General features: G+C 37.8%; 1 protein-coding gene across 5 annotated transcripts in view; it reads left to right on the top strand.

The window, feature by feature from the left end:
• ULK2 (unc-51 like autophagy activating kinase 2) overlaps window positions 1-12837 on the top strand; it is a 70761-nt gene that overhangs the window by 31509 nt on the left and 26415 nt on the right. For 4 of the 5 annotated variants that reach the window (XM_074189238.1, XM_074189240.1, XM_074189237.1 and 1 more), the window contains 4 exons: window positions 1238-1285; window positions 1626-1714; window positions 5712-5883; window positions 12672-12735. In XM_074189238.1, coding sequence (XP_074045339.1) covers window positions 1238-1285; window positions 1626-1714; window positions 5712-5883; window positions 12672-12735 — 373 coding nt within the window. The remainder of the gene's footprint in view (window positions 1-1237; window positions 1286-1625; window positions 1715-5711; window positions 5884-12671; window positions 12736-12837) is intronic. The other variant, XM_074189239.1, reaches the window with a different exon arrangement.

The raw sequence follows: 12837 nt of genomic DNA on the forward strand, positions 1-12837 counted from the left end.
GGCAGGCAAGGAAGTTATGCAAGGTGAACAGTACTAAGTCTTGTAAGAAAAGTGTTTTATTGCATAGGGGATTATCCCAGTTTAATAATTAGATTTTCTTATTTAGTGTATCTATCCTTAGATTCTCAGTGAATGCTATAGTTGATGTAACTATAATAAATGCACTTATTTTAATCAACCAATTATTTGGATGAACCAAATTAAGTAGAATTAATATTACTTAAATTGTGAAACCTGATGCAAAAACAACTCAGCTAGAATAGAATATATTGTATTATCTATCTGTCAGATTCCCTTTTTATTTAGAATAGTGAAAAAACAGTACTATTCATCTGATTTAGTTATTGGCAAAGGTTTACAGAAATATCCCTAACTTTTAAGGTTTTTTTTAAATTATCTTTATTTTAAGATTTTTTTAAACATTCATTTTCGTAGAGTTCCAATCACATTTTTTTCCTCCTCTGTCCATTCCCAAGACAATAAGTAATCTGATACATGAACACTCATGTTAAACGTAACTCCATATTAGTCATGTTGTGAACGAAGAATCAGAACAAAAGGTGGGGGAAGCATGGGAAGGATAAAACAAAAATTTAATAAGCGAAAATTAGTATGCTTTAGTCTGCATTCAGTCTCCATAGTTCTTTCTCCAGATGTGGATGGTCTTTAGGAATTGTCATTAGTCTTTGTATTGTTGAAAAGAACTAAATTCATCATAGTTCATCATCGCACAATGTTGCTGTTAATGCTGCTGTTAATTCTGAAATCTGTCTGCTCATGATTTCATACGGAATAGTAGTAATTCTTCAGCATTCCCAGAGCAGTTTGTTCAACTATTCCCCAATTGATAGGCATCAGTTCAATTTCTAATTCTTTGCCATCACAAAAAGAACTGCTATAAATATTTTTGTGGGAGTCCTTTTCCCTTTTTCATATTTTTTTGCGGAAGCAGATCTAGTAGTGGTATTTCTGGATCAAAATGTGTACCAGCCACATATAAGCTCTTCCACTGACATGAGTGTTCTGAAAACGGGACAAAAGAAAAATTTTTGTTCAAGGGATCTTAAAACTAAAAATTTTGTTTGTGATGGAAAAAAATTACTTTTGTACATCCCGTATAGATTTGCTTCCAAACTTTATGGCAGCAATATTCTTCTAGTCTGATTATTTTTTTAAATGATATTTATGGAGCTCCTGTTAGGGTCTTGTCTGATAAAACTCTTTTTTTATCTTACAGAAGCATTTTTTAGTCATCCTTTTCTTGAACAAGTTCCAGTTAAAAAATGTAAGTAGTTGCATTTATTCAGTAGTTGATGCTGGCTTGAGAGTGATTCACCCAAGAAAAATTCATGTGTTCCCAGTAGTCTTGCTGAAACTTCTTTTTAGACACCAGAAGTGGTTACTCTGCTCCATAATAGAAGTTACAGTTTTTTAGTGGAAGATTTTCTTTTTTCTTTCCCTCCCACATCAATTGAATTTTTTTTGTCATGAGAAATTGAAAAATTTGCCCCATTCTAAATGAATTTCACATGAGGGATGAATGCCATTTTTTGAGAGCACCAGGTTGGAGCTGTTCTGCTTCAGATGTTGCATTTCCAAGTGAGTTTCTCTGTTTTCTCCTCCAGCCTGCCCTGTGCCTGTGCCCATCTACGCCGGCTCTGTTTCTGGCACTTCTTGTGGGAGCTCTCCATCTTGCCGCTTCGCTTCTCCACCAGTGAGTTCTGGTTTACCTTTAAAATAATTGTATAGAGTCTGTGGAAACATGACTGTTGGCAATTCACATTTAATCATCCATGTTATGCAGGCTTCTCCATGGTTCAAAAACAAGTTTTTGAACCAATGTCTTAACAGCATTTGCTGGTCTCCATAAAATGGCTTCTGCAGCGTCCGGTCATCTGTGAGCACTCAGCTACCCCAACCAAATCCTCTTTCCTCTCTTAGGCTTTCTAGCTCTGGACCCACAGTCTGCTCTTCCTTCCTGTCCTCTTGCTGTCTCTCCGCAGCCTGCTCCTTTCTTTCCACCAGCTGCAGTTGTACTCAAAGACTGTCCTCTGGATCAGTTACTAAATGCTTTAGTAACAAAGCCGAGCCACTGTAAAACTCTTCCTAAAATGGCAAATCAAAATATATTATTTTTTTGTTTCAATGAAAAGTTTTAAAAGTAAGACTCGCAGCCCTGATCTAGGTGGTAGTTCTGCTCTAGTAGGGACTTGCCCAGAAATTCTCAGTCCCAGCATCCTGGGACTTTTGAAAGCTGTGTTGCTGCTCAGTGGTAATGCCTCCTTCTGATACCAATGCAGTGTGTCTTCTATCTCCCATAAGATCAACAGAAGTCGTGCCAAGCCTTGACCCTTCTGAATTTAAAAATAAGGGAAGAAAGGAAAACATAGTCCAGTACATTTTGGGGCACAAAATGTTGAGAGCATCTGAACTGACTATTTTTTGTGGCATGACTAGATATGAGGTGAGGGAGTGGTGTATTCTAAGGTAAAGGAGCCAGTAAACAGGGAGTCCAAATGGAAGCCAAGTGGGAAGTGGGGGGTTCTATTACATTAAGAGACACAGTGTAAGTGCATCATTTGGGAGAGAATCTAAAGGAGGAAGGTATAGAGTATAAGAAGGGACTGCTTTTTTTTTTCTGAGCTGGTGAACTCCATTTGGTTTGAAGGAGAAGGTATGTCAGCCCCAAAGTCTAAAGGTTTATCTGAAGATGAATTTTGGGATATTACTAAGTACAATGCAAAAAGACACTGACAGTGGGGTACAAAGATAGAAATATTTGTTTGACCACTAGTTAATATTGTGAATGGATTTCCTCTGATTGTAAATTATTAAGCACTAGTACCTGAAGTTAGAGAAGAAAAAAGGAAATGGGATGATGAAATTCTATGTCTTCCTAGCAATCCCTCCTCTACCAGATTTGCCTATTTCAGTTGCATATACGCAGTTCTTCCAGTTCTCTTGGCTTGTCCTTAAAGTCTTTCTTCAGGTCTGTGCTCCCTGGACCCAGGCAGTTAGCTGTGACCCCCTACCTCCAGTCCCTCTTCATCAATCCCTCATTGCCTGCCTCTTGCCTGGATCCTAGTGTGGTCTGCTGCCTGGGCTTCCTGCTTCCATCCTCTCCTGCTGTTCATCTTCCACCCAGCTGCCCTAAAGACAAACCCCTCAGCTGGGTTCCTGTTCCCTTCTCCATCCGGGTTGCCCATCCAGTGAAGCTCTCCTTCCTCTGTTAGCCGTGCTCCTGCCGCCAGCTTCTGTCTTCTCTTGGCTTTGACCTAGACTGTTCTTGGGCCTAGAATGTCCCTTATCTTCGAATTTCATGGAACTGTTTGCTTCCTTGCTTTGGGAGGCCTTTCCCCACTCTCCTCCTCCTTGCCCAGTCCCCCAGGAGTCTCTCTCCAATTAGAATGTAAGCTCTCTGAGGGTAGGAGCAATATTTTTGTCAGTCTTATACTCTGATACTTAAAAAACATTGGTACTTAATAAATGTTAATTGGGTTAATGAACCCAGTATTTTTATAAGATGTACTAAAAACCCCATCCTTGATAAGGGAAAGGCTCTGATCTTATCTCTAGGCAAGCATTTTTAGATACTTGGTTTGCTATTTTTTTCACACTTTGCCTTGATAAAAATCATTGAAATTTTATAAAAGCCTCATGCAAATGTAAAGGTTGATGGTATTTGGGGAGTTCCTTTTTTTCCCCAGGTCTCCAGGAAGCTGAATCACTCTGATCAAAAAGAACATGTAGGCAGTGGTTCCTTAGTTCAGCTATTGCCTGTTGGCTTTAATTTAAATGAGTTCCTGCTACACGAAATTGAAAGGCATCAAATTAAAGGTCACCCTTGGAATTTGGGAAATGTAGAATGGTAATTAGATGAGATTGGGCTTTTAGGGCCAAAGGTTCACTTCAGATACCTCTGTACCATCCCCTTTTCTCTATTACTAAGGTAGTCCTTAGCTGGTAACCCTACTGAATCCTGCTACTCTTTGAGTCCCATCCCTCCTGACCCCCTCTCCTGCTGAATCTTTTTTTCAATGACATGGAGTTTCACAAAGCAGCTCAGGGTCATCTATGTCTGGGGCTTATTTGTCCCCCCAAAGGGTCAGCAGAGTTGAAATAAATTATTTGAGAAGGGGCCCTCCTAGAGTGGTTTAAAGAGAGTGTTAGGAACGGAGTGATCTAGGGTTTGTATAGAGATAAGTTCTAATTTTTGAGGGACTCAGCCAAATGACTGCCTGGGAACTTTTTAAAAACAAATTGTTTTTTAGTATTTTTTGTAAGGCATTGGGTTAAGTGACAAGTACCCAAGGTCACACAGCTAGGTAATTATGAAGTGTCTAAGGTCCGATTTGAACTCAGGTCTTCCTGACTTTAGGGCTGGTGCCTCTATCCACTGTATCACCTAGCTACCCCTCTGCCTAGAATTTTTAACCTAAGAACTTCAGTTATGTGTGGACTGGCTAAGTAGGAAAGATGCTGAACCCTTTGGGTAGACCAAACCTGATTGAAGTGGGTGGAAGATTTGATTAATCAGTGATGGTATATAACACAATCTTAGACTAGAAGAGAGATATAATGACTAGAGTATTTTGTACCTAGTGGAATTACTACCTAAGTGTAGTAATTGGGTAACTTAGTAACCAGTAATTAAAACTGGTTATTTCAGGATAACTTGTTTAATTCAGAAATTTAGTGGATTGTAAAATATCTCTTAGCATTAGGATTCTTCAATCAGGTAAATAACAGGATCTAATTGCAAGTGGAATCTGAAGTGTATTGCTTAAATCTTTTTATCTTTTCTAAACTTCCCTTCACTGCCCCATACAAAACAAAACTGGAAAAGTTTCTGCAAAGCTTGCATTCTGTTCTAATGGATGGAACTTGTAATTTTAAATGTTTTTGTTCCTTATACTCTGCCCAGTTTTCAAAACAATCCAAGTTTATTAATTTCTATTTTATTTTATATAGAGAAACATTGTCATTTTTGTTTCCTTTAATTTAGTTCTTTTATAGTGAAACAGTTTTCTAAAATGATATGTTTAAAATTCTTAACTGCTTCCTACAAACTATATAACATTTTTCTGAAGATGTCCTGGCAACTTTAAAATAACTAAATAAATGAATTAGTTTTTTTCCCCTCATCCCATTTATTTCCCAATATATTCTTTTTCCTGCCCTTCTTTCAACTCCCTTTGCTATCTCGTTCTAATAAAGAAAAAAAATCATTTTTTTTTCAAGGCATTGGGGTTAAGTGATTTGCCTAAGGTTAGATTTGAACTCTGGTCTTCCTGTCTCCAGGGCTAGTGCTCTATTCTCTTCACCACCTAAATGCTCCAAGAAAAAAAATTGTTTAGCAAAACTAGCCAATGCCTTTCTTTAGTCTAACATTTTCTGTAGTGTTCCACATTCCATACTCATGTTTCTTTATCTCCAGAAAGAATTGAAAGTTCCTTTTCATCTTTTTTGGGGGGTGGGGGGGACTCAGTTTGGTCATTGTGTTTTTAGAATCCTTTAAATAGGATTTATGGGCAAAGATTTTTCTTCCTCAATGGTTAACTTTGAAAATACATATTTGTGAAATTTACTTGTATTAAAAGTTTGCTTTGGCCCTTTTTTTTGTGTAAAGGTTTTTAGAATCTTTATAGTTTTATTGATTGCTGTTGCTTGGATTTAGTCATTGGGCTAGTTTTTTATTTTGTCATCTTCAGTCCCTTCCAGATTTGCAGCACATTCAGGAAGATAATTTAGCTTCTCCACCCTTGGGTCCTCCTAACTATCTCCAGGTATCTAAAGACTCTGCCAGTACCAGCAGTAAGAACTCTTCTTGTGACACAGATGACTTTGTTCTGGTTCCACATAACATCTCATCCGATCACTCGTGTGAGTATTCTCTTCGTGCATCCAAGAATGTTTTGTTTCTTAAAATATTTCTTGACTTTATGTCAAACCCCATCCTCATCTGTAGGAGTCACTGTACCAGATGTCTCTCAAGTGCCATGTCTTTTTTCTAGGTGCCATTTGTCAATTGATTAATGTGTTTGTAACTCTCCAGAATGATGTTAAATTTAGAATCACTTTCTAATAAGGTAGAAGGAAATTTGGGAAAATATGATTACAAATGGGTTTTGTTGGTTCAAAGATAAAGAATTAGCAAAGGAAAAGGATGAGAAGAATCAATATTTCTATTTTGCTGACTGATGGCCAGTGCTTTACAAACATTCTATGATCCATCCCTATGTTACTGAGGTAGTTGGGTCAATTGTCTTATCCTGGGTCACATAGCTAGTTTTTGAGGCTGCATTTGAACTCAGGTCTCCTGAGTCCAAGCCCTGTTCTCTGTGCACTCAGCCACTAGCTACCTAGGAAAGTTAGCAAAAAAAAGAAAGATGAAATTTAGGAAAGTCAGGGAACCAAGATTCACTAAAGATACACTGGAAAAAAGTACTTTGAAGGTTACAAAGGAAAAACCTGTAGGTTTGAAATCAAGCCACATTTTGTACATTTTGAAAATTCTAGTAATTTACTCTACTTGAATTAGCCTTTCACTAATTTGAATTAGGTCCCACTAGAATCACCACAGCATGATGAACTTACTGGGTCAATAGCCCTTCCCTGTGGGATGAGGCTGGTCCTTGGAACATGGGGCCATTGTCATTATTATTATTATTATTATTTTTTTTTGCAAGGCAATGGGGTTAAGAGATTTGCCCCAAGGTTACACAATTAGGTAATTATTAAGTGTCTGAGGTTGGATTTGAACTCAGATCCTTCTGACTCCAAGTTTGGTTCTCTATTCACCACACCACCTAGCTGCCCCCATTGTTAATGCTTTTTGTAGCTTCATTCCAGGATATGACTTTAGTTGCATCCGAGGAGGACTTTTAGGGGAATTTCTCGAGCTACGGGAAGGACAACTAAATTGGGTACTTTCTCCCCCCAAAAAAGGTGATGGCAGAACTACAAAGAAATCAGGCCAGATTAGTAAATAAAATCGTTTCACTATAGAAGGCTAAGTTAGGAAGCCTCAATCTAGAAAGTAGATGTTATTAGGAAGATGCACAGAAAGTAACATCATTGAGCACTTAACTTGCCTGCCAGGCTCTCCTCTTACCATCATGTCTGTTCCCACATTCGTTCTTCTTTTCAAAATTGACAACCGACAGTACAAATGGGAAAAGAAAACCCAGTACATACTAGCATTCTAGGAATTTCTTTGCAGTGGACCCAGGTATATTGATGTGGTTGGTAATAGGTTACTTGCAAGAATAAGTCTTAGCTTCTAAAGAAGTTATCTAAAAAACCATACTCAAGTAGGAAAATGGAATTCTTATTTAAAATAAGATAATTTTTTTATCAGAATAATATTATTACTAATGTCTAAAGGTGTTTATCCTGGATTATTTAGGACATTGGAAGATGTCATTTTCCCTGTTAGATCTGAGAAATGAGAAAAAGTCCCAGATAAGGGCAAATAATATACACGGATATTAGTCTGATTAGCTTACTAAGCTAATGGCTAAGATAGAGGAACAAATTGTTAGACAATTTAGCAACTGCCAAGAATAGTTAAAGATACCAGGAACCTACCAGTGTGGCTTTGTTAGCATAAATTATGCAAGATCAATCAAATATCTTTCTATATGAAAATATCAGACCCATTATGTTTAATGTTCTCATTGATAAGCCAGGAAGTAATAATTTTGCTTATGTACTAAAGTGATAATTGTGAATGAAGCAATGGCCTTAGACATGTTGTCTGGTGCCTCACATGGGTCCTTGTTTTTTTGTTGTTGATTTTAAAAAATTTTATTGCTCTTTTTTAAATGTGCCTTTCTGTTCTCAGACAGCCATCTTATATAGGAGTATTCTTTAAAAAAAAAAAAAGATAAAAGAATCTACAGAATCAGTCAATAAATTGAAAAAAATCTGAAGAAAATATGTAGTTTTCCACAGCCAATTGGGAGTCTATGACATGCAAATAAATTGGGTTTAAGTGAGTCAGGGCTGTGTAACATTACCAGCCTCACTTTCTCCTCCAGAACCTTCTGGGTTCAGTTCCCAGATAGAGATCAGGAGATGGTCTTGGAAGAGTGGGAGAACTTGACTCTTTTTTTAAGTAAGGTCTTTAATTGGTCTCAATTTGACTGAGGCAACATATAGTAAAATTGGGGTAGAGAAGGGAAGACCCCTCTGGGTTTGCTATTTACGTACACACTCAGTCAATCTGGGACCAAACTAAGTTCCAAGAAAAATCTGACAATTGGGGGTTGGGCTAGCTTCTATCATTGACCAGTCATTGAGAGCCAAAGTGATTTGGATTTAAGGTGTGAGACCAACAAACCCTTGATATCTTTCAAGGTTTCAGTGATCAAAATGTACATTTCTTTGGGCAGATCACCACAGGTCAAGGTAAAATACCCTATGTGGACAGAGGGAAGGGAAGGGAAAGAAGGAAGATGAGAGACAGAGAAAAAAGGAAGAGCTGTGCTGCCCAGTTGATCGATTCCAGTTGGGTTTCCAGTGAATCAGCTCTACCCACAGAGGTTGTTGTTTGTCCTTCATTCTCAACATGACATCAGGGAGGTGATGCTTTGACAAATAAGTGTGTTAGACTTGAGTTGGGGGGGGGTACTGTGCTAAGTCACCAGCCTCATTGTCTCCTCTGGAGCCATCTGGGTCACCAGCCATCTGACTGGAGATGGCCCTGGATGTGAGGCAGTCACAGGTGACTTGTCCAAGACCACATGCTAGTAAGTATGAGGCCAGATTTGAACTCCTGGTCTCGTGATTCCAAGCCAGTGCTCTCCACTATGCCACCTAACTACCCTTACTCTGAGCCTCAATTCCCAAACAATGACTCAGTAGGATTTGGCTTGGGAAACCTATTGTTAGCCAGTCAAGGAGAGTTGCAATGATTTGGGTTTATGGCATGATCCTTAAGAAAGAAATCTAGCCTATAATCCCCTCCACATAGCTTCTACCTCGAGAGGAGTGGGTGGAATCATCTAGCCAGGCTTGTTTTTCCCACATAACTTTTTTGCTGGCCTGGTGTTGTTTTCTTTTCTCTGATGGCTTCATGCCAGTGGCATCCTTGGTGGGGTGTGCCTCGTAGTTCAATCTGCCTCCAAGAGCATGGACATTTTGGTCACTTTATTTGGATAATTACAAATTACTTTCTAAAATGGTTGTACTAATTCTCATCTCTACCCCCAAGGCATTCATCATTGACTGTTCCCATATTTTCTTCTCTTTTCCATTTTTGATTTGCCTTTGTCTTATTAATTGGAACATTTTCCTATAGTTAATAGTATACAGTCTTTTGAGAGCTGTTTATCAATTAGAGAATAACTGTTGGTTCTGTATATGTGTTTGCATGTGTGAATATGTATAGTGCATATGTATTTGTCTTTGTCTTGGATACAAATCTGATACAAAGGTTTTTTGTTTTTCTCATTTGATACCTTTTCCTATTCTAGATAGTTTTTGTTTTTCAGAAGCTTTTCAATTTTATGTAATTACAATTACATCTTTTATCTCTTGTAATCACTTTTGTCCCTTGTTTAAGAATTCAACTTCTATAAAATGAAAGGTATTTGATTAGCTTCTTCTAAGTTTTTAAAAAAAAAATTTAAGACAATAGAGTTAAGTGACTTGCCCAAGGTCACACAACTAGGCAATCATTAAGTATCTGAGGCCAGATTTGAACTCAGGTCCTCCCAACTCTATCCACTGTGCCACTTAACTGCCCCCTAATTGTTTTTTAATGGTAGGATTTTTATTATTCAGTTAATGTTGTCAAATTTATTGTGTAGTACAGTGTGTGAGATGTTGGTCTGTCTTTAAATCAGACTGCTTTCCATATTTTCTAGCAGTTCTTATCAAATAAACAGTTTCTAAGGGCCATTTTATTGGTCAGTAAATTTGCTAGTAATCTTAAATAATATGAAAGACAAAAATAAAATTTGGAATGGAAAATTTGAGAAATTGGAGGTCCAGTGAGATAAGGTAGGAAAGAAAATACCAGTAGAGTTAATCATAAACCACTTTAGTGTATTTGGACTGTCCTCTTTCATTGTGCTTGTATTCATCTGATACATGAATGGGTTAGTGGCTGATGAATTTGTAAAAATAAAAGGTCCTTTTCTAACTTTCCATCTTATGAGCCAATTTAATTTATTTCTATTCATTTTATTACATATTAAAATTTATTGATTTTTAAAATTTGTGACCAGAGTTAAGTGTGGCAAATCTGTTTTAGAGTATACTTCTTTGATTTGCTTATAATTGAGAAAAGAATGTAATTTTAACCACAAGTTTGTTTAGTGGTATGATGGATATTGCTGGAATTGGAGTCAGGAAGTCAGGACCTCAGAAACTTCACTAATGCTTTGCAAGTCCCAACCTGTGGGTGCCACACTTTCCTCAACTATAAAACTCTCATTCTTTCCCCTCTCTCTTATTAAAGATATTTGAATTTTACAATTTCCCCCAATCTTACTCCCCACCCCATGGAAAGCAGTCTGTCAGTCTTTACTTTGTTTTCATGTTGTAAATTTATCCAAATTGAGTGTGATGAGAGAGAAATCATATCTTTAAGGCAGAGACAAGAAGTCTTAAGAGGCAACAAGATCAGACAATAAGATATAAGGATTTTTTTCCTAAGTTAAAGGAATAGTCCTTGAACTTTGTTCAAACTCCATGGCTCTTTATCTGGATACAGATGGCACTCTTCCTTTGCAGACAGCCCAAAATTGTTCCCGATTGTTTTCACTGATGGAATGAGCCAGTCCTTCAAGGTTGATCATCACCCCCATGTTTTTGTTAAGGTGTACAGTGTTTTTTTGGTTCTGCTCATCTCACTCAGCATCAGTTTATGCAAATCCCTCCAGGCTTCCCTGAATTTCCCGTACCTCCTGGTTTCTAATAGAACAGTAGTGTTCCATGACATACATAGACCACAGTTTGCTAAGCCATTCCCCAATTGAAGGACATTTACTTGATTTCCAATTCTTTGCCACCACAAACAGGGCTGCCATGAATATTTTTGTACAAGTGATGTTTTTACCCTTTTTCATCCATCTCTTCAGGGTATAGACCCAGTAGTGCTATTGCTGGGTCAAAGGTATACAATATTTCTAAAACAATATGTTGAGCATTTTAAGGTTACAAAATATAGCAGCATTACATACATTTTAGGGCAGGTGGTGGGTATTCTTGGTTTGTAGAGGAGGAAACCATATCTGAGAAGACTCCCTCCCAGTCAATACCAGCTGTAAGTGGCGGGGCAAGGAGTGGAACTTGGATCCATTGGGGCCACATCCAGTTCTCTTCCCACTGTCCCATGCTGTTTTGAGTCTAGGACTCTTATGTGCCACAGAGTGTCACCATCGTTTACCTAGAATGTGACAACAGATTTAGCAATGGTAGTAGACAGGAGAGAAGCAAATTAACTTTTTTTACTGTTTTTTTTATTTAGGTTGGATAGGTTCATTTTTGACCTATTCATTATTCTTGCTGTTTCAGAACAAAGACCATAAAGATCTCGAACCTTATCTTTTCTGCTAAATTTTTGTCTTGATCAGAAAAAAATAATCGTAGTTTTGACTCGTGTTAAAAGATGGGGCCATATTTGAAAAACTTGCTTAAGTTGTACTTTTGGCAATTATTTAATCTATTTTAATGATCATTTAGAAAATTTGCAAACTATTACATGTTGACTATCCTCTCAGTGTTGTTAAAATTGCTTTGTTGGCTTTTCTGGTGTTCAAGACTATGAAAGGGAAAAAAAACCTTTTTTTTTCCCTTTCATATTCATTTTCTTATGATATCTTAGTTTTTATATCACTCATTTGTAGTTCCTAGCCTGCTATCACCAAGTATGGCTTTCCTTGTAACAAAGGAAAACAATTAAGCAGAACTAATTGTCACAAGGACAGTATCTGGCAGTGTGAGTGGGCAGTATCCACAGGGACCCTCGCTTGTCTCATATATGGGGTAAGACGAAGTGGCACATCTCAGTTCTCTCTTAACAACTACCTTAACAAAGATTGATTCAAGATTGGGAAATGCCAGCAGAAGCCACAGTAGGTTCTCATCAGCAGAGGAGTATATCCAGAAAGGTGGACCCTGGAATGAGCTCAGGGAGACTGAGAGTGGGGTAGGGATCATTAGACTTTAAGGCTGTATATTAGTCAGAGAGAAGGAACTAGAGTGAAGGTGTCACTTTGTTTCTTCACTTGACTTATTTGTAATTGAGGGGAGTGGCTTCTTCTGTTCTCTGAATTGGCATCTTTTGGGGGTCCTAGACACATTAATCCTTTTCCTTAAAGAATTTATTTTCTAAAGGATTTTCGTTCAGCTGTCAGAATTAACAGAAATCTCTTGATGTTTTCCCTCGTTAAGTGGTGTGTTAAGGTTTTATTTTAAAATAAAGGCTAGGATTATTGAGATCTGTTTAGGTGGGAAGGAACTCTGGTTCCATACTGTCCTTGAAGCTTGCAGTGACAGATATGGGGGGAACCTGGGAGGTGAGAGTGACCTGGCAAGGTATTATGAAAGTTGCAGAGCTATATTGACAGATGGCCAATGTGGGTGATGTCTGCTTACATTGGGGGTATCAGTTAAGACTAGGCTACTTTTTAGACTTAACATTTTTTTTTTCTTTTTAGATGATATGCCAATGGGAACTGCTGGCAGACGGGCTTCAAGCGAATTCTTGGTGTGCGGAGGAGGGTATGTTTCAACAGATTGTCATGAAAATATTCTGAATATTTTTACATTTGTGGCCTAGGCTCTTTTTTTGGAAATCAGCCAAGGTGCTGTTTTTTTCCTTTC

This window comes from Macrotis lagotis, chromosome 5 (assembly GCF_037893015.1).
Source record: "Macrotis lagotis isolate mMagLag1 chromosome 5, bilby.v1.9.chrom.fasta, whole genome shotgun sequence".
Lineage (NCBI taxonomy): Eukaryota > Metazoa > Chordata > Mammalia > Peramelemorphia > Peramelidae > Macrotis > Macrotis lagotis.